The 22,858-nt window shown below is 37.2% G+C and overlaps 2 protein-coding genes and 1 long non-coding RNA gene across 9 annotated transcripts in view; 1 reads left to right on the top strand and 2 right to left on the bottom strand.

Moving 5' to 3' along the window:
* The first annotated feature begins 2,813 nt into the window (after window positions 1-2,813).
* On the top strand, window positions 2,814-5,233 carry LOC130012216 (uncharacterized). The gene is made up of 2 exons (XR_008787595.1): window positions 2,814-3,098; window positions 3,188-5,233. It is a non-coding gene; the product is annotated as an uncharacterized LOC130012216 (long non-coding RNA).
* An 81-nt stretch (window positions 5,234-5,314) lies between these two features.
* LOC130012210 (uncharacterized) lies at window positions 5,315-7,741 on the bottom strand. 2 transcript variants are annotated; one of them, XM_056099624.1, is made up of 3 exons: window positions 7,407-7,741; window positions 6,548-6,683; window positions 5,315-6,253 (listed from the first exon to the last, which is right to left on the bottom strand). In XM_056099624.1, exons 1-3 carry the CDS (start codon window positions 7,574-7,576, stop codon window positions 5,471-5,473), a joined length of 1,089 nt encoding a protein of 362 aa, XP_055955599.1. In that variant the 5' UTR covers window positions 7,577-7,741; the 3' UTR covers window positions 5,315-5,470. The 2 variants fall into 2 exon arrangements, with proteins under 2 accessions (XP_055955599.1, XP_055955598.1); XM_056099623.1 differs by having other exon boundaries at window positions 6,548-7,741.
* Window positions 7,742-9,304: 1,563 nt separating this feature from the next.
* The window catches only part of LOC130012211 (uncharacterized), a 97,649-nt gene continuing 84,095 nt past the window's right edge, over window positions 9,305-22,858 (bottom strand). For 4 of the 6 annotated variants that reach the window (XR_008787591.1, XR_008787587.1, XR_008787589.1 and 1 more), the window contains 6 exons: window positions 20,262-20,573; window positions 16,170-16,937; window positions 14,258-14,407; window positions 12,905-12,960; window positions 12,035-12,251; window positions 9,305-10,494 (listed from right to left, as the gene is read on the bottom strand). Coding sequence is in view for 1 of the 6 variants with exons in the window: in XM_056099625.1 (XP_055955600.1) it covers window positions 16,473-16,937; window positions 20,262-20,573 (777 nt within the window). In the remaining 5 variants the exon portion in view is untranslated. Of the gene's footprint in view, window positions 10,495-12,034; window positions 12,252-12,904; window positions 12,961-14,257; window positions 14,408-16,164; window positions 16,938-20,261; window positions 20,574-22,858 lie in introns of those variants that run through there. The other 2 variants (XR_008787588.1, XM_056099625.1) reach the window with 2 other exon arrangements.

Genomic DNA, 22,858 nt, shown 5'->3' with positions numbered 1-22,858 from the left:
GTATAACCATCATCAATCACCCTTGGGTTCACATCTCCATGAAGGGTTTTCGTATCACCATTATCAGTCACCCTTGTGTTCACATCTCCATGAATGGTTTTGATATCACCATCACCAATCATCCTTGTGTTGACATCTCCATGAAGGGTTTTCGTATCACCATCATCAGTCACCCTTGTGTTCACATCTCCATGAATGGTTTTGATATCACCATCACCAATCATCCTTGTGTTGACATCTCCATGAAGGGGTTTTGTATCACCATCACCAATTTCATTTCTAATCTGCTGAGTCGACCTTCTATAATGACCGTAATTCAAGATGCTGAGTGTTATCTTATTTCTGGAACTGGCAGCAACGTGGAAGCGATAAAAAAAAGCAGCCATAGTCTCAAAAATTTAATTTCGAGAATTCTTGATGGTAGAAATTAAAATTGGTGGAATTTTCATTAATCGTCATTTCTTTCCGTTGGGTATGACTTGTAATATGTGGTACATTAATCCCGAAATGACATAGTTGCTCTTAAATGAATATATTGTTAACGCGCTTTAAACATCTAGATGCAATAGACAAGGTGTAGAAAATTCAAGCTACATTCAAATGTTGGCAATACAAATCTAATCATAGAGTTTAGTTATAAACTGTTAACCACCCGTAGATGTTATAAATCACATAATTTATTCAGCTCGAGGCAAGATTTAAAATGAATAGATGCGGTTCGTTTAACTTGAATGTAGATATTATATCATGGATATATAGGACCTTTCGGTTGAATCATATCATAGGAATGTCTTATTTGCATAGTTTTACGTATTTGTCGACATTAAGGTGTACGTGTTCTATAGTTCTATTTAGCCTACACATTTTCTTGTTTCACTTGACTTAACAAAACATTGTGTAGGAATGTAGGCTTTTATAGATTAAACAAAAAGCTGATAAATGTTGAGATGTGTGGAACATGCTCGAGGCGATTTGTAACAAATCTCAGGCACGATATACTCTTCAAAAAAGTAGGGGATATTAAAATGCAAATACCTATGCAGGTTGTAATATGACAAATAGTCATGGACACTAGACATGCTTTGAGACGTACGTAACTAACGTACGAAAATTAATTGGTGGCTAGCTTTTTTTTTCGCACGTATACAGTGAATGGCCATTTTGCCCAGTAATTCCAGCCAGAATTTGGCTATTTTCTAAATTGACGTTAAAGTTTAAAATATTTGATTTAGAACTGAAACACATTAACTATTAGTCAATCCCAACGCTAAAAACATCAACAGAATTGATTGTGTATATCTGAAATAGACACGACCGACGCACTAAATAGTGCAATATATTTAATAGCGCTTTTATCTGGTGTATCTTTCATTTCATTTTCTTATGAATTAGACTATATTATTATAACAATAATGTGCGCATTTTGTTGTATAATAATAATAATAATAATAGTTTGTTCAGCTATACTTTTCGTTTAAAATATGTATATTTTATCTCTTTTTCGTGGAATTCTATGAGATATCCATCCACATCCCTGTCATTGGCAGCCAACTTCGACACAACAGTATGATAGGACATAAAATAGAAAGTGAGTAGGTACAAATACTTGGGACCCAAGGTGGCGTCTTTGTACACTTGACGTTATATTTTCATGACGTCATATGAAATTTCTGGCTTCACAGTTGTCGCAACTATATCTACATACGGCGTTGCGTTGAATAAGTATATGACGTTGATTTTAAGATAGAGTTCTAAAAATCTGCTTTTAAATTTAACAATTTCGTTAGAACTCGATCGTTTTTTTCTTCTATTTTTCAATTAAGAGAACTTTCACAGAACAAAAAAAAATAGTATATAATTGGAAATAAACGGGCTACAAATATATTTGATAAGCTTAGTCCTTGTGTGTGTCGTCCGTATATAAGGTCCCGAAATTGGTCAAAAGAAAAAATAATTACAGTATATAGCCCCTTAGTTAAACATCCGACCCAAAACAGTTCGTAAAAGGTTCTAATGTCGCTTGTACGCAAATATATAACGCACTAAACTCACTAGAAAACAAAATCTGTATAAAATCCAACTCATATAATAATAATTTGTATCTATATTTGATATGATTCTGGGGTGCCATCCACAATCTCCCACCCTACAATGGATGTCAACAAAATAATTCCCATAACACTGAGGAGAATATAGATCCTATTGCCTATATATTATTGTTCGCCGATCGTTATCTAACGATTCAAGTTGACGTAAAGTTCAAATCATATTACGTTTATTGATTTTGTTAATATCCTTTAGTGAAATTTGTGGGTGCTTACTTGACTCTGCCCATCCTTAAATCCGCGCCCCCCGAGAACCATACATGGTATCAAATGTATTCTTTTAAACACAATAAATACAGCATTAATATAATTGTGAGTTACCGGGGTTGAAATGCTCCCAAACAAGCCACCGGATGTTGACAGAGTTAAAGGCTTAGTTAAAGCGGAAATTGTAGTTTAAAATTTTAATTATGGATTTCATCAAAAATGGACATGGTTTGTTTGTAAATTAAGAATTAAACCAGTTTCTGTAAATATAGGCCTACATATAATATGTAAAAGGCGTCGACTGAGTAGAACAAAGTTGGTGTGGTTTTTGTTAAATATAAAACTTTCATAATTCAGTTTCTCAACTGATACAAGTAATGTTAAATAATCTCGTTTTTCCGAATTGATTTTAATTTAGATCTAAATTGTTTGATTAATTTTGTTTTAAAAAAAGAATTAAAAAGTAGGAGAATTATATTCATTGACGTCAAAATGTATGACGTCTTGGGCGAGATTTGGTAAGTTGACATGCGCATTGCCGGTTTTCCCTGTGTATCCGGTTCCAGTCTGATTTGTTTTTATCAACAGTCTGCGAGTGACAATTTTAATTACGCTCCTGTGTTATACCTCCAGGGACAGAACCACGCCCAATTATTGTATAAGAACTTTAACACACCATCCACACAAGTTTTCATCTATAGCATTTTGAAGTATCTACACAGAAGTACATGTGTAACGGCACCATGGTAAATATTGTGGTTGTTTTTGGATAATTAAGAGTGACAGGTTAGTTACTGAAGGGATATTTCGAGGCCCGAATTGTCAATCATTGTTCATTTATTTAAACATTAAAGAGTTATTTTATTTACTTACAGGACCAGAAAAGAAAAAAAGAAACAGAGAGGATATAATTCAACGTGTTCTGAATGAGACAACAACCAGCTTTATAAATTATCAAAGAGAACAAGAAAGATCATATTTTGAATTCGAAGAAAAAAGAATGAGAATGGAGGCAGATTCAGAGAGACTTAGAGAAGAGCAGAGACGGGAGGATCGACTTAGAGCTGAGGAACAACGACGCGAGGATAGGGAAAGAGAAAGGCAACATGAATTAAGATTATGGAGTTTGTTTGCCAATCAGGGATTTCAGCAGCATCAATTTTCTCAACAACAAAATGGACATGTTCCGCAGCCACAATTTTTACAAGGAGCTAATGGACACACATATACAAATTTATAAAACCATATTATTTTCAAGACCTATCATTTTCTGCCAAAAGTTCTGCTATGTAGAGCATTTATTTTCATTGATAACAGTTAATTTTTGTTTGTAGAAATACATAGTTTTATTTATCATTCCATTGTGCCCAGGCTAGAGTTTTAATAAATTAATTTCCATGTTTTAATTATTAATATCCATATCATTTAACTTAATGTATCATGAAGCTGAATCATATTATTTTCAAGATATACCATTTTGTGCCAAAATATCTGACATGTAGCGCAATTATTGTCATTGATAACAGTTTATTTTTGTTTCTACAAATACATGAATTTTATTTGTCATTCCATTTTACCATGGCTCAAGTTTTAATAAATTTATTTCCATGTTTTAATTATTAATATCCATATCATTATCAAATGTGTCATGAAGCTGATATATGTACTTGGTTGTGAAAGTTAACTGTAGTTGTAACACGTTTTATGTGATTTCAGTTTTTATGAATTTAAATTACCAGTATGAGATTAATTGTTTCAATGGCATTTAGCAATTGAACTGGGAATACACAGGACAATCCTTGTTTATATCTAAAGCAAAGTTTTGACTTGGCTTCTTATCGTTATCAAATAATGCGAAACGGTATGAGGTGGGTGTTTTCTTCTTTGTAAGTCAATTGATAAGCCCCTAATAAGAACAAAACAGTTTGTTATGTTTTCAAAAATGGTAAATTCTCTTTTATTTAATACATTAATTGAAAGACATAAATTAAAAATTGATCAATAACTTTATAGTGTAGGCTTGTACACTGGGGACCCCGTTAAACGATTTCTGTTGAATTAACATTGGATAATCCGGCCTTCAATCAGTGGGTGTTAACCCACAAGCAATCAATTATCGGTGAGCTTAAAGTATGTGTCAGTCTTTGTTAATAAAACCTTGATAATTTTATAATTTCTTGTAAGAGAGTGCTTGGTATTTCATTTGATTTTTTCACGTCAAATACAGCAACATTAAATATAAATTGCTGAGATGAAGAATCACTATCATTATAATATTTTGTTCATAACGACGCACAAGTGTTTTGTACGCACCCAAAGTAAAAACATAATAATTTTATATAATAAAGTTTCAAATGTACAAAAAGGTTTATCATATTTTTAAGTTCTGGGTATTCGAAGGTGCATTAAAATAATACTTTGGTATTCGAGGTACAATAATACTTGCGGTTTTGAGACAATTAAGTATTCCGTCATGGTGTATAATCTGGCATTGTATCGGTCCTGTACAATGTTGAAAGTGAAAGAGTCCACTGTATATTTTTAATTACATACACTTCTTCAATGATGGACAACAAAGATGACAATTGGACCTCTTATTATATAATCCAACTCTGGCTTAATGAGATGCATGGATCAAAAATCAAGATGCCAAAAGGTGTCAATTTAAATTCTGTATCCAAATACCTTTAAATTAGTATGTGACTTTGAAATATGCTTGGAATATTTAAATTTGAATGTACCATAATATTACTTTTAAGAAAGAAGATATTGAAAATTTTGGAAACAAATTGAACTCCATAGCAACCATTTGGCCAGAGCTGATCACATATATAGTTATAATAGACCCACTGTGTTATAAGATTATCAGTTATTTTTCTGTTGTATGATTTTTATTATGAAAATAAACCAATTTAGTTTGACCATTTTTTAGTTTTCTGCAAACACACAAAATGAAACAATAAAAGTAAACAAAAGATGGCATATACACATAGAAATTCTTTGTAGTGAGTGTATGTAACAGTATGGCCAATTATTACTTTCTTAATTATTTGTTTTGTAAGGTTAAATTATTCATGGAAGTATTCAGCCAGGATATTTCTAATGTTAGTGCAGTCTGCATTGATTGCCTCTTCGTTACTTTGATTTGGCTGAGGCATTTAGTTTTCTCCCTTTGCTACATCCTCTAGCCATTCAACCCTAAATGGGTCTTTTGCTTGTTCGCATATGTTATGAAGTATGCAACAGGTCATAATAATATTGGGGACCTTGTCAACATTCATATCCAATCGCTTTAATAAGCAGCGCCAGTGACCTTTTAGGCGACCAAAGGAATTTTCTACCGTCATGCGTGAACTACTTAGCTTATAATTAAATGTCTTTTGTTTTGGGGTCAGGTGTCTATTGTCTGTGTATGGTTTCATTAGAAAGTTGGATAATGGATAAGCCGGATCACCTAACAAGACGATAGGCAGGCGCACATTATTGACATCAATCATCTTGCCGGCAAATAATGTCCCAGACAGCCCTTTTGCATATATTTTGGAGTTTGCATAGACTCGTGCATCATGAACACTTCCTGGCCACCCGATATTTAGGTCTGTGAATTCATAACGATCATTCACAACTGCTTGAACAATGATGGAATACCACCCTTTTCTGTTATGGAAGTCAGCATGGTTCATGCTCGGTCCTAATATAGGAATATGACTGCCATCTATTGCTCCACCTGCATTTGGAAATCCCCATTTCGACCGATACCCATTTACAACTCTATTCAGTTCTTCACCTGATGGAAATTTAATGAATTTGTCCTTGATCGAAATCAGGGACTCACAAAATATGTGTATAATTGAAGACACGGTTGACCGGCCAACCCCAAATAATGCAGCCACAGTTCTGTACTCAGCATTGGTCCCTAAAACCCATAAACTTATGCCAACCTAAAAAAAAAGGGTTACCATACTTTAAATGGGAGGGGTAGAAGATTGTTCTCAATATTTCCAATCATTTTAGTTCAGTGATAAAATCTATTATTCAGTCTAGTATTAAATTGACAAAACTAGATTTGTTTTTTACTAAGGCCATCTACATGTACAAACAAATATCTACTTCCAATCCAAATCAGTAGGCGGCCAACATAGAAAATAATAGTATGTGTTGCATGTTCTTATATTCTCCAAGCAGAAGTGAATATCTCAACCAATACAGCGATCATAAAATGCAAAATAGCCTACCTGTCGCTCAACAGATATTGGTTCCCTCATACTTGTTACTTGTTTCTCAAGAAATGGTCTCAAAATTCTGCACAGATATTCAAATGTACATTTTGACATTCTGAAGTTTTCCAAATACTGTATATCATCATAAAAGCTGAAAATAAAATGTAAAGGAATTAGATTAGGTAAATAATTAAACTTAAAGTAGTCAATATCATCCAAAATCTGCGACATTGAAAACACAAAGTATTTGTCAATTTCAATCAACATTGATCTTGTGATCTTAACGGGGAAAAGATGGGTTTCTGATATCCAATATTTGAGACAAAACAAACATTTAACCATTGGTACACGAATTGTGTAATGCATTTCAGTGTCATTTGTAACAAGGGACTAGAAGAACGAGGCTAGACATATTCCCACAAGTCATATTCTTATCTGGAGAGCATGCACAATAAATACTATCAGTGTAGACTGGAATAACCAGTTGCTAGACATTGCCATTCGATTTAGACATCTAGAGTATTTCGACGAATATAACTAATTAGAAATTATGTGTTGCGACCCATTTGTGTCAATTTCTAGATCCCAAATATTAACAATTTAGCTCTTTTAAGCATGCAACTATTATTATTCGAAATTAAAAATTGTCTATATGGCACATATAATAGCACAGGCCTATTTGTGTGAAGATTGTTTTGTTTTTTTAAGTTGTTTTTTTTTTTTGGGGGGGGGGGGACGTTATATTTTCTATAAATATTTAATTGATGACCCCTTGGTTAATATTTGTTTTATACACCTTGTCCGTGTACATATTTGACTACATTATAATGATTATAAATTTTAAAACAATATATATGAATATATCAAACCAAACCTGTATGCGTGATTCCACCAATTGTCACTGTGATACCGTGACCATATTCTCCTGTTGGTTGGCATGAATATCACAGAAGTGACACTCATTAGCATCAGAAAGAAGTACCTTTGTTGACTCTGTCGTTGTCTAAACTGTTTAATTCTATGTCTCAAAGCATTAGTATTCATTTCTAGGAAATGTGTATAAACTATCCGAGAGTAAGAGAAACAAATTTCGCGGATTTTTTTTTCACAGGATGTTTACATATTCTACCAGGAAATGGTATGTACGCATGCATAGTTAACTCTAACCTCCGACCGAAGAGGTCAGAATAGTTAAACAGGTTTGACTTATAGTACGTGTGAACGCGATTTTGAACTGGTTTAAAAATAAGTGTCTGAACGGGGTATTAGTCACGTACATGCGTGAACCGAATCCACGCCAATTGACTCTATGATAGACGTTACTCACTGAGCCACCGCGACTCCCTTGATATTATAATACTTGATATAATATCAAGGTTAATTTACGTCCGCTTCCATTGAGATGATACGGTAATCGAGTAGTTTCCTAGTAAGATTGGGCGTCTAAACTTTTCATATATCATGTCATACTGTTACTGGAAATAACCACCTGATAAATACATTTGTGACAATGTATCTTTAATATCCTTGTGGTTGAAGCGGATATTTAGTTGAGAGATTAATTCTCCAAATATTGCTTGTGGTTGCGTGACCGAATGGTTAACGCGAGCGGGTTAGATCATAAGGTCTGTCATTGAGTCAAATGGCATGGTTTCGATTCCCCGCTTGTACGTGACAAGACGTAGTGTCCAACCTCATAAGTTTTCCCCGGGTTTTGCGGTTGCCTCCCACTTCTAAAGATCCTTAAGCGAATCCTTTACATAAAATTAAACCATGTTAGTCCCGAAATCTCCCTCTTTCTCTCTCTCTCTCTCTCTCTCTCTTATAGGTGTACGAGCCAGGAAAACGGGTTTGCGGCAGTTAAAGTTTCAAAATTTTCTCCCGACTTTCCCGTCTCCGTGGAATGTGAATGATTTGGTATTCGAGTCATCTACCTAAGTAAGGGTACATTAGATCACTTTGAAGTTGCTGCATTCATGGGCTGGAACAGCAAGAAAACGCATTTGCGGGAATGGCCTCCTTCGCCGCTCGCAGACGACCGGAACTACTTTCTGTAAACCGAAATGTTTTCGGGCATTTCAGATTCTGCCCTTCTAACATTCATCGACCCCCCACGCCTCTCGCTGACAGGGATCCCGGACAAGTGGGATGTGACCCTGGGCGTTCTAGTTGAGTTTTTTTTAACACCGTCGACATATATTTCTCTAATCCATCAATTAATTAGCCTGCACGTGTACAGGTCTTTAGCACGACGGTGGCCAGTAATAAGCAGGGATCGAACCCACACCACTTGATTCAATTAAAACGGACGTTAACCTAATCGTCCCCCTATTGACTCATCCTGGGTTGGCAGTGGTGTAAGCCTTCAGACCTGGCAAGAAAAAAGGTGTAGTCATTCGGATGGTACAGAAAACTGAGGTCCCGTGCAGAACCCTTGACATAAAAGTAGGCCGTAGCGTTGTTGACTGGTTAAATTTCCCCTCATAGCGCCTTGTGTGTGGCGTATGTCCATCTTTGTTAACCCAATCGGGGCAGAAGAGAAGGGCGGGTATTATAGACTTGATGATACTTGATATATTTGATACTTTAAAAAATGGGAGCCGCTGTGGCTCAGTTATTCGTTGACTAGGGGCAAGTGGTCCAATCCCGTTGTTGATTTCGAAAGTTCTCCGTGATTTTCCGATGAACACTTTGACGTACATTTGACAGTTGGAATTCGATATAAGAGGGTGGCGTATGTCCGTCTTCATTAGCCCAGTTGGAGCAAACTCGTAACAGGTTAAATCTCATTTTACTCCCTTTAATTTCATGTATGCAAACTGGTACATAGAAGAGGTTGATTTATGACATCATGAATCACATCGATATTAACTGAACAAAAACAAGCATATTTGCATTTCATTAAAACAGCGATTGATTATGTTTACTTTTATATTTACTTTTATATTTACGGTCACTTTTATCATGGTCTTCAAGTCAATGAAACACACCACACCGACTGGTTAGGTTAGGGCGCCGCGATGGAAATGTTTCAGAGACAATAAAACAGAGGTCGGATTCAATTTAAAGATAAATTTATTTTCCTCAACAACCCAGTATTTTAACTAAACAGGCCCGGGATTTCCCCACCAACCCAATATTTTAACTAAACAAGCCCAGGGTTCCCGGCCAAACCAGTGTATTTATTAAATAATCACAGGGTATCCCCCACCATCCAGCACTTTAACTAAACAATCCGGTGTTTCCCCCACAAACCCAGCAATAAAAGCACTATCAATAATCGGTATTTGGAACTTGTGGTATATTCTACTGATATCTTTCCGCTACTCTTGGCCTTAAATCTCTCCACCAACTCAGCATCTTGATTAAATAAGAACGGGTTTTCCCCACCAATCTAGTATTTGAATATAATAAGCAATCAACCCAGAAAGAGCTAAATCTCTATTCTGTGGCACCCAGTAATGGACACAAATAGGTCGCAACACATAATAATGTATTATGAATATATATAACCTGATTTACATTCAATCGTTTCTATCATACTGTAATTTATAATCAGTTATGTTTGGCAAAATACGCGAAGGGTCTGAATTTAAAAGGTGATAATCTTCTACGTGGGATATATTTAGTCTCCTTCATCGAGTCCCTTAATGCAAATGGTACCCGAAGCATTCTACACGCGATTCAAGTGCCAATGTTAATATTTTCATTTTGACTGAAACATCAATCGTTTCTGTTTGCATTGTCGAAGACTGGATGATATTGAGTTAGTTAGCGACTTGACTCCTTCAATAAGCACGGGGGTTTCGTCATCCATAATTTCATCTAGATAAGCACTGTCAATGATCAGTATTCAGGACTTGTTGCCCTACACCTCGCCTTATATCTGTACGTGGTTAATTTGTTGTGAAGAGCTTGATTAATGGCCACGTTCTTGTCCTTTGACATTGCTACACAGTAATCTGAAATGATTAACATACATTATAAAATGGCCATTGTTTCAGTCTAGTTGGCTAATATGTATTAGGTATGGGCTGGGTAACCCCACACTGTAAAAAATATCCATTTTTAATGTGAGCGAATTCAGTAGTTTAGCACCTTTTTTTGTCAATTGATGACTTTTTTGGAGAAATTGTGTTAATAGTATGAATTATTTCTTCAAATTACGTGTTTTATCTATTTCAGTGGAATATTCAATATTAAACAGGAAATTTCCGTGACATTTAGGGAACAATGTTTTATTCCCTTCTATAATGGACTTAATTCTGTTATTTTACGGAATAAATGGTGGAATGACCAGGAGGTTTCGTGAATATTAGGGATATAATGTTTTATTCCCTTCTGTAATTCTGTTATCGGTACCGATAAGTAATCGTATACATATATAATCATTCCTAATAATTATCATGTTAAAGTACTCATTTCAATATATTAACCATAATATGAAGAATCATATTTTGTACCGTTTGGTATATTAATTGACATGTATATCTAATTTCCATTATTTATAAGATCTATAAAGTTTATTGTTATTCATCATACGGTAATCAGATTGTAAGTATTTTCATAAATGTGTAAAAATATGTTTTAACGCTGCGTGTGTGAAAAGGTAGTATCTGGTAATCAAGCACGCTTGAATCTGGATAGTATAACCGGTTGGCCAGTGTAAGTCGGTTTGTCTCTATGACAGCGTCTACATACCTGCAAATTGATAATACCGCAAACTCACATCTGAAAGCCTCCAACCACCGTCGAGTAGCGGTTTGTGATACCTTGCTCTCGATTCTTATATTAGCGAACAGAGGTTACGTTTAAAGATTTCCTTAGATATCACTTCGGTGGAAGCGGACAGTAAATAAAGTCATTAATGCACATGTATAAAGTCAATGGTTCGTTCAATGAAATTTTTATCACCTTCATGCTCAGGAAACAAAATTTACCAAATGGAATTTATGTTAATTGAAGGAATTTCTGTAAATTAAAGGATAAATAAATACGGATAAAATTTTCATGGTAATTTTTGTTTCCGTAATTTTTTTACGTTTTTACATGGATATGTTTGTTACAGTGCAGGGTCTAAACCAACTGTCAAGCGCCTTTTTTAGCACGACACGGATAAATCTCGATTTTCTGTTAACCATTTGAGCTAGAGGCGTGTCCTTGTCAGACATCCCGGCTAGCACCATTAACAAGAGCTAGATTATGACCTTGTCAGACATCCCGGCTAGCACCATTAACAAGAGCTAGATTATGACCTTGTCAGACATCCCGGCTAGCACCATTAACAAGAGCTAGATTATGACCTTGTCAGACACCCCGCCCATAGCACCATTGACAAGAGCTAGATCTTGTCCTTGTCAGACACACCGCCCAGCACCATTGACAAGAAGAAACCGGAATGGAAAATTCCGAGAAATATTCTCGACCTACACCGCGATCGAACGTGGTGTTAATATGCCGGCACCATAGTAACCATGCCACACTGTGAAAACAAGACTTTACCTCTAATGGCTTGAACTACGGTTGCATCCAATGACGTCAGACCAGGTTTAGGATCTTTTGATACTGAACCAAAACATAGCTCTTCTTTTGTAAACATGACGCTCAGAAGGTGACGAGTCACGGATTGTCCACTCTTTGTTTTCTCGAATAATTTCTTGACGTGGACGAGATCTGATGGATATATGAACACACCATACCCATGACAGAGTTCAATCATCTGAAACAAAATAATATAGCTATGTATACAAATAGATGTGGGGGCGGTGGGCGGGGAGAGAGAGAGAGAGAGAGGGGGGGGGTGTCAAACCTAGGTCATTTCGTGACTAACATATGATTCAGTACTACTTCAATAATTCGCTCGCGATCCTACCCCTTGTCACGTACAGGCGGGGATTCAAAACCACTCGACAACCAAATCAAAGTATGACGTCACATCTTTATAAGTGAATGGGTTCGGGGTTCTAACCCAACCGTAACCTCCAACTGTGTTGTATAGTCCTGGGATTGTAATGATACAGGCATCACTCAAAATGAAACAAAAGTGGGGGGGGGGGGAACTAGGGGGCGTTACTACAAATGAATTATAAATAGGCCTGCTTATTGGGGTGGGGGTGGGGGACTTTACTCAAACTGAAACAACAAATTAACAATGAATGAATTATAAATAGACTGGGGGGTGTTGCTCGTAGGGGTCTTTAGCAGTGGGAGGAAACCAGAGGACTCGGAAAAAACCCACGAGGTTGGACAGGCGACCATACTCCTTGTATTCGAAACCACGCCAGTTGACTCAATGACAGGCCTTATGATACAGCGCGCACATGCTAACCATTCGGCCATCCAACCCCCCGATTTATAAAAAGGCCTGCTTACTTTATATTTCTCTGCTGCTCTTTTATTAACTCTACAGGATCAGGGCAATACGGTGTCTGTAAAAAATATAATAACGACTCGTTCATCAGAATTTACATGTTTTAACGATAGTTTCATATTTTCTGAATAATGGTTTATATTTTCTACACAATAATACTTAGAAATTGTATTATATTTCACTTGAAAATAAAAGCTACATAATGGGAGTGTGGAGGTCTACTTGGTCGAGGCATATTACTTTCCTTGTTTTGAGGTGCCTCTACCTGTCCCAGCAAACATTCAAAATTTAAACATTTTAGTTTTGAAAACTGACTTAGAGGATTATAGGATTGTAAGGATTGTCTCCAAATGAAACGTGGTTTAACGTCCTACTGTTCTGCTACGATTGGTCTTATGAAGACTGGCATACGGCATACAGTGTAGTATGAGGGGATTTTTGCCATGACAGTGGCTCTACAGCCTACTCTTGTATCGAATTCCAACTGTCAAGGGATCTTTTATGTACACACCAATGTGTACACGGGACCGCGGCGTTTCGTCAAAATCCGACCGGCCATACGTTGTTCCGTTGTCCTGCACTACTGACGAGGAGGAACCACGCCGGAAAGACGCGATGAACTTTCTCGGCCAACACAGGGATCGAACATGGGACCCCAGATTAGCGAGCCAACGTCTTACTAAGGCACCATTGCTCCCTAAATGGTCAACAAGATTTACATCAGTGGAGCAAACCATCAGTATTGCTTTCATTCGAGACAAATCTAGCTTTAGCCAGACCATGGCTTAACAAGCTATCGGACTTGTTTCTTCATGATCGTAATAACACTACAGAATCAATGATTTTACAACTTTATTGCTAAGCTGTAATGGCTTTAAATGTTCCTCGTCCTCAATAATAATAGCTGCTAGGAATATCTGAATGAGCTTTGATCCATTTCGCTCTACACCCTAATTTATACCCTCTAATTTCTGTACGTCTTAGATAGCCTTGACGTTAATTTCCATCCCAAATATGGAATAAATCTCTTTATTTCACAGGACTAAAGGAGGAGACATTACATTATTTAGCCTACCAACCATAGGTCAATTAACAGACAGAACTTGATGGATATCTTGACAATGGTTATGATTTTACCAAAATATCACTGGGTTTTTTTTATGTATAACTATCTATTCACGTTCATTAAGTACGTGTGATTTGACTCTATAGACAGAGTAAAGTAACAATTTTTCAAAGAACCAAAATTGTCTTAAGGACCAAAGTGTTACACATGTTCAAGGGCGTTTTTTTAAAATTTGAGTGAAAAATCTGAATTTTGATAAAACACTGTAGGTATATATAAATGTACATACCTGTGTAGGTATTGACAGGTATATCAACATATCGACGATCTTCCAATTTATTGTTGGCTTTATCCAGCTTCGCTTCTAATTCTCTTATCTGCTTCTGAAGAACCCCACAGTGTTCACAGAAAACTGTTTTGGATGTATTTTCTTTTGAATCTGGGGAATAGTTAAAGATACATTAGTTAAGAGTTTAATAAAGAGTTGGCCATTCTTGCTATAATAATTCAAAATTAGATGATGAAAAAAGAAATATTGAAATCGGGACTTAGCCTCGCTTTCCCAATTTTACATTAAATTTTTAAATGGCGAACCGTTCTAATCTAGTTAAAATCTCGAGTATCCGATGCCATCGAGAGTCAATTATGGTCTTGTTTTGTTAATAAATGTGTAATTAATAATTTAGATAACATTTTAGGCCTAAAGAAAAACCTGCAATAGACAGATTTAGCTCTTGCATAATCTATGTTTAATATGATTATTACAATGACATCATTATTAATGAGACGTCATAATGTATGTTTAGTTTAACAAATGTAGTTTAAACAATGCAAGCATTTATTCTACATTATTGCTATCTCAAAGCTGTCCAATATTTAATCAAAAAACATACATGGTTCAAATAATGTGTTAGACATTACGTTTATAGAATACAAACATTTCACTCCAATCCGATTAAAATACAGATCTATATTTCGTTTCGTTTTTGATACTTTCGACGGCCTCTACTATTCGAAGATCTGACGGTAGTGGGAGGTCGCTTTAGGGGTTATATGAGTGTCTTTTCACCCTTTACGTCAGACATTGATTAATCAATCAGCGTTGACGTTTCTATAGTGTTCCATTCACAACACGCCAATAAGTCGCTGTAACAGGCCGGTTCATTGGCTAATTCCTCACATCAAGCAGACCACCTGTTATATAACAACTCTTCCAGATCGTAGTGTTGTGAAGACAAGTAGAACGAAATTTTGAACTATAAAAAACGAAACGAATAGGACCGTGTTTTAATCAGATTTAAAAGTATGTGTCTGGGTCCTTTTACATCAAAGTCGTACAAGGAAGCAATCCCATCCTAATTTTTATAAGCCCTGCCCTTAATGTGTCATATTATTTGGGTTTAGACTTGTATTTTTGCGACGACCCATCAAGCAAATACATTTATTTGTGAACTTTTCAATACTAAGAACCATTTTCTAAACTTGTCAAGGAAATGAAATGAGTTAGTTCGCCACCGCGGTTAACCAAATAAAATGTTCTGCTCTGACAGGGCTAATGAAAACGAGTTTACGTCATGCAATGTGCTATGAAGGCAATTTTACCCGGACAGCGACGCTACGGTCTACTCTTATATCGAATTCCAACTGCCATGGAATCTTTTACGTCCTCCAATGACAAGAGAACATTTCTCGGCCAACGTCTGGATCGAACCCGGACCTGCTTGTTAATGCTTCAGCGACTTAAATCACCGAGCCCCCGTGGCCCCGATTTATAAATGACCTGTACAAAATACAAAAGAAATGAAATGGGGTTTAACGTCCTACTGTCCCGCTCCGAACTGGGCTAATGAAGACGGGCATTCGCCATACAGTGTCCTATGAGGGAAATATTGCCCGGACAGCGGGGTTACGGCCTACTCTTATATCGAATACCAACTGTCATGGGATCTTGTACGTGCACGCCAATGTGTACACGGGACCTCAGTTTTCCGTACCATCCGAATGACTAGACGGCTGTCCTTGTCAGACACTCCGTCCTGCACCACTGACAAAGGGAAACCACATGCAACCTCCAGCAGCTTACCCACTTAGCCACCGCAGCTCCTAAAAGGTTTGTCTAAAGGTAGAAACAATACACTGATGGAAAGGTTTAACATCGTTAGTTTCCTATAACATAGAATATACATTAAATATACATGTACCTAATGGAAGACCTAACTCTGCCTGTACATTGATATCCATGAAGTTTACAATGTTCTTCCAGGTGAAAATATTGCTCAAAGCAAATTTGACATAATGTACATTGATATAAAGTACTTGCAATAGATTCGCTTTCTTTAACATTTTGTCCTATGATAGGAGATTCTTCATATTCCATATGTATTTTACAATGTTCTTCTAAATCAGGGTATAAATCAAATTTTCTTTCACACAAGTTACACTGAAAATAATTCAAGTTATCAATTTCCTCTTCTTTAACATGTTTCTTGTGAAGTTTTTCCACATCAATTTTTTTTTCCTTTAACATGTTTCTTGTGAAGTTTTTCCACATCAATTTTTTCTTCTTGAACATGTCTTTTGCAGAGTTTTACCGCATTATCAATATCGTCTTTTTTAACATGTCTTTTGCGGAGTTTTACAACATTAGCAATTTGCCCCGTTTTAACATGTCTTTTGCGGTGTTTTACAACATTAGCAATTTGTCCCGTTTTAACATGTCTTTTGCGGTGTTTTACAACATTAGCAATTTGCCCCTTTTTAACATGTCTTTTGCGGTGTTTTACAACATTAGCAATTTGCCCCGTTTTAACATGTCTTTTGCAGTGTTTTACGATACTGTCAATTTTTTCTCCTTCAACATGGATCTTCTTGTTCACGTGTAGTTCATAGTGAAGATCTAGATCACTGTACTCTTTAAAAATCTCATCACAAAAAACACAATGATGGAATGTTTTAACATTATTAGTTTCCTGAAATATACGAAGGTTATAATATCATTAGTTTCCTGAAATATGTAAGTTATAAGATCATTAGTTTCCTGTAATATACTATTGAAAAAAAGTAGGGGATATTTGATTTTTAAGTGTTATTAAAGTCACCTAATGAAACTGACGAAGAAACAAATGACAAAATGAAATGAAGTTCACATTCATCGATTTATTCCAAATGATCGTAGACTAAGTAAGGCATAGACTGACCATTATAAGGGTAAAATGATACCCGGGGTCAAACAGCAAAGTTACCACAGCATCACAACCAAGTCAGTAACGGGTAAATCCTCCTCTGTTTGCCAAACAAGCATTGATCCGACGTGGCATACTCCTAATGAGACGTCTAAGGTCATTTTGGTCCAGATTGTCCCATTCCTGTTGCAACGCAGCAGCAAGTTCTTGGACATTGGCAGGACGTTGTTGACGTTGACGTAACCTCTGTCCAAGCATGTCCCAGACATGCTCGATGGGGGAGAGGTCGGGACTCAGTGCTGGCCAAGGTAATGTGGTGATGTTCTGTTGTTGGAGGTAACCTGTAACGATCCTGGCCCTGTGACATCTTGCGTTGTCATCCTGGAAGATGAAACGGCGGCCATGACGTCGTGCGAACGGCACAACATGGACTGCCAAGATGTTGTCCCGGTAGTACTGGCCTGTAACACGCCCTGCAACAACATGTAAAGCCGTTCTTCCAGCAACAGTGATGCCTCCCCACACCATAACAGAACCACCCCCAAATCGATCATGTCTGATGACGTTAACGTCTTGGAAGCGCTCGTTTCGACGACGCCACACCCTCCTACGTCTGTCCAAAAAATCAACAGTGAACCTTGACTCATCTGAAAACATCACATTGCTCCAGCGTCGATTATCCCAGTGTTGACGATCCCTACACCAACGACGTCTTGCCTGAATGTGTTGATCTCTCAAACAAGGCATCACTGGACGTCGGCACGAAGGTGACCCCTATGCAGTCGATTCCGAATCGTCAGGCCACTCACTCTCACACCAGTGTCTGTTTGAAGACGAGCGCTGATCTGATTTGCTGTGATGACACGATTTCTCAAGGCCAAGGTACGGATAAATCGATCCTGGGCTTGAGTTGTCGCCCTTGGTCGACCTGAGCGTGGTCTGTTCTGTACAGATTGTGTATCACGGTATCTGGACCATAGCCTGCTTATGACAGACTGAGAAACATTCATCGTCCGCGCCACAACCGCATTTGCATATTTTAGTATTATGCCCCCAAAATCAAACATCCCCTACTTTTTTTGAATAGTATATATAAAAGCTATAACATCATTAGTTTCCTGTAATATATAAAAGTTATAACATCAAAGCTATAAAATCATTAGTTTACTGTAATATATAAAAGTTATATTATTAGCTTCCTGTAATGTATAAAAGTTATAACATCATTAGTTTCCTGTGATAAGTTATATTATTAGTATCCTGTAATATATAAAAGTTATAACATCATTAGTTTCCTGTGATAAGTTATATTATTAGTATCCTGTAATATATAAAAGTTATAACATCATTAGTTTCCTGTGATAAGTTATATTATTAGTTTCCTGTAATATATAAAAGTTATAACAATGTTATGTATTGAGAGAAAGTGGTTTTAACATCCACTCAAAACAAACTAGGTCATTCCTTGAGCAATTGGAGCGAACTGGCTGAATGGTTCATTGAGTCATGATGTGGTTTTGAATCCCTGCTTGTACGTGAAAAGGAGTAAAGTCCCCTGTGGGTCATTCCATGTCAAGTGCTAAACCCTATTTCTCTCTCTTCAGGGATCACGTGGCTAAGTGGGTAAGACGCTGGCTTGCTAGCCTGGAGGTCGGGTGTTCGATCCCTGCATTGGCCGAGAAAGTTCATCCATATTTTCCAGCGTGGTTTCCCCTTGTCAATGATGCAGGACAGAGGGCCTGACAAGGACAGCTGTCTAGTCGTTCGGATGGGACTAAAAACCGAGGTCCCGTGTACACATTGGCATGCACATAAAAGATCCCTTGGCAGTTGGAATTCGATATAAGAGTAGGCTGTAGGGCAAAATTTCCCCTCATAGTACACTGTATGGCGTATGCCCATCTTCATTAGCCCAGTTTAGGAGCAGAACAGTAGGACGTTAAACCCCATTTCATTTCATTTCTCTCTCTTCGATTCTTCTACAACCTTTGTCAGTAGGATGCACTATTCCTGTACAATAATGGAAACAAGACTTTAGAGAGAGAGGGAAACTGGGTTTAATGCCCACTCGACAAAAACATATGGTTTAATTTTATTTCAATAAAATTAATATAATTAATGATATAATATTAAAATAGACAGGATAGTAAAATTGTTTACATTATCACTCGAGCACGATGCTGTGTGTCGATAGGGTACCATTGAGCATGCCATGTGCAACGAACACGTGTAGTAAATTCTTTGGAAATACCGGACATATTAAATAATCAAAATTATTTTGTATTTGAAAATCCAATGGCATGCTTTCAAATATTTATGTCAAAACCAATCTTATAAAATATTATGTAGGCTTTTTTTAAAAAAAATCAACCTGATTTCAACTGCTGAATACGTGACTTGTCAAAGAGTGCAAGGTGGAGAAAAATGTCAAGAATGAATGAATCGACGAGGTACTAAAAATGTCCATACTGCCCTAAGTTTTATACAGAAAATCTATTGTTATAATAGAGTTTTGTGTGGAATTGGAGAAATAAATGTAGGATGTTTTTACAGTTTATTTATCTATATCTCTAGATTAATTTACAAACCAGTAAAAGGCCACTAGCCCAGGACTAGTACGGTTAAATAGATCACTAGCCTGTAAGTTAATTTTGGTAGGCCCGGGCGTCGGGGTATAGATTGTTACAAGCCTGCTTCAACTGGGCTTATGAAGACGGGCATAAGCCATACAATCTTCTATAAGGGAAGGATTGTCTGAAAAAATACTGATGAAATAAAATGGGGTTTAACGTCCTACTTTTCTGCTTCGACTGGGCTAACGATGATGGGCATATGTCATACAGTGTGCCATGAGGGCAATTTTGCCCGGACAGCAGCGCAAAAGCCTACTCTTATATCGAATTCCAACTGCCAAGGGATCTTTTATGTGTGCACCAATGTGTACACAGGACCTCAGTCTTTTATCCCCATCCTGCACCACTCACAAGGCGAAACCACGTCGGAAACAGCTGATGAAATTTCTCAGCCAAAAAAAAAAATATACAACAAAAAAAAACCATGAACTGCTTTTCTTTTTTTGTAGATAAGCTTACATGTAGATATCAAACATACCAGTTGATCTCTTGAAGCAGGACGGGGTTGATCCGGTGATCCCGGAAGGGGTTCATCTCGTGATCCAGGAAAGGGTTCATCTATTGATCCCGGAAGGGGTTCAACTCGTGATCCAGGTTGATCTTGTGATCCAGGAAGGGGTTCATTTGTTGAATCAGGAAGGGGTTCATTTGTTGAATCAGGAAGGGGTTCATTTGCAATGCTATCACGCCATTTACACCAATGTTGTTGTAAATTTTTAATCCATTTGCACCTTTTTCTTCTAGGCATTGTGATAGTCTTTCCTGATCCAACTTGTTCAGTTTGTTTTATCTAAAATAGAGAAAAAAATATTTCTAAATGTTTGAAATGAAATCAAGATTAATGTCCTACTGTTCTGTTCCGACTGGGCTAATTAAAATGGGCATATGTCATACGGTGTGCTATGTAGGAAATTATGTCCGGACAGCGGCCTACTCTGATTTGGAATCAGACTGACAAGTGTCCCATTCTGCACCAGTGACTAGGGGGAACCCTGTGGAAAATCCATGTTAACTGTCTTGGCCTGTGCAAATCGACTGACCTGTCCAATATCTGCTACTGCACCACACAACAACTGTACATATCAGATCGAGTGAATGGATCCAGGAGGTCGACCGTAAAAGTCCAGAGAAATGAAATGAAATGGGGTTTAACGTCCTACTGTTTTGCTCCTATGCTGAGCTAATGAAGACGGGCATACACCATACAGTGTGCTATGAGGGAAATTTTGCCCGGGCAGCGGCACTATCGCCTACTTTTATATCGAATTCCAACTGCCAAGGGATCTTTTACGTGCATTCCAATGTATACACAGGACCTCGGTTTTTCGTCCCATCCGCATGACTAGACAGTCGTCCTTGTCAGGCCCTCCGTCCTGCATCACTGACAAGGGGGAACTTTCTCGGCCAATGCAGGGATTGAACACCCGACCTCCAGGCTAACGAGACAGCGTCTTACCCATGTGATCCCCGAAAGTCCAGAGAGGAGAGAGAGACAGAGAGAGAGAGAATTGGGGTTTAACTTCTACTCGACACAAACTAGGTGTGTCTAACATATGGTTTAATTTTATGTCAATAATTGGCTTGCGCGTAGGGGTATTTAGCAGTGGGAGGAAATAGGAGAACACGGAGAAAACCCACGAGGTTGGCGGGTGACCCTACTCCTTGTCACGTACAACTGGGGACTCGAAACCACGCCAGTTGACTCAATGACAGACCTTATGATACAGCACGCGCACGCTAACCATTCAGCAATCCAACCCCCTAGGCAACCCACAGCAGCTAAATCATCCGGGCAGTCAACAAGTGTTGTCGCATATTTTTACATTTTTTAGTAATGAAACAATTATAATACACTAATAACCAATTAAGAGTAACAACAACTCATCAATTCATGTAATTATCAGAAAATCATTAGAATTTGATTTGTTTGTATAAAGTTCTGCCCCATGCTAACGTTTAGTATACGAAACATTTAATATCATGGATTTAGCTGTTCAAGTTATCAAAATTCATTGAAAATCAATATACTTGTTCATCTCAAGACCTTAAACTGAAGCCAATCCGATGATAACTTTAGCCTCTAGACGTCACAAGATTTTTCAAAGTGATCAAGGGTCATAACTTTGGCAGTAATTATCAGAAATGTTGAAAATCAATATGATTCTTCGTCGCATGACCTCGACCACTGAGTGTAAATTTGAAGTCAATCGGATATCATCTTTAGCTTCTAGAGCATCCACAAGATATTTTGAAGTGATCAAAGGCCATAACTCTGGCAGTAATTATCAGAAATTGCTGAAAATCAATAGGCTTCTTCGTCTCATGACCTTAAACACTGTGTATAAATTTAATGTCAATCGGATATTCACTTTGGCCTCTAGAGTGTCCACAAACAATTGTGGACGCCGGACCAACGAATTGACGAATGGGGGTGACACAATTGAATATATGACTACATTTCAATGTAGGCGTATAAAAAACAAACTAAAAATAAGGGGGAATATTTCCCAAAAGTTATATAAAGCCAGTACGAGTCATGATCGACTATATGCTACAAGAAATATGTAGGCACATTGAAGGTAACGGCTCTTTATAAATCCTATTTCGTTTCATGTTTTTTAATAGTACAAAATTTTGTTTTCTTTTCTTTACTACACTGGAAGAGTTGTTATGTAACAGGCGTTCTAGTTGATGTGAGAAATTAGCTAATGAAACGGTCTGTTACGGCGAGTTCTTGGCGTGATCTTCACGGAACTGTGGGTAAACCCCTAGAAACGTTAAAGCTGATTGATTAATCAATATCTTTCATAGGGTCAAAAGCCGCCCGTATGACACCTGACATGACCTCCCAGTACAACTGGTCAGATCTTCATGTAGTGTAAGCCGATTCCTCTGCCCCCTCCCCAAAAAACCCATACGCGCATGTGAATTATTGAAATATAATTGAACCATGTGTAAGTCTCGAAATGACCATTTATGTGAAATTTACAAAGAGACAAGTTAAATCTAAAAGGCGTATGTAGTAGTCATTTTTGGTGTATTTAAGGAAATTCATTATTAATATTAATGCAAAAT

The sequence above is a fragment of the Patella vulgata genome, chromosome 3, assembly GCF_932274485.2.
Source record: "Patella vulgata chromosome 3, xgPatVulg1.2, whole genome shotgun sequence".
Classification (NCBI taxonomy): domain Eukaryota; kingdom Metazoa; phylum Mollusca; class Gastropoda; family Patellidae; genus Patella; species Patella vulgata.
This window is presented reverse-complemented; position numbering and strand designations above follow the sequence as displayed.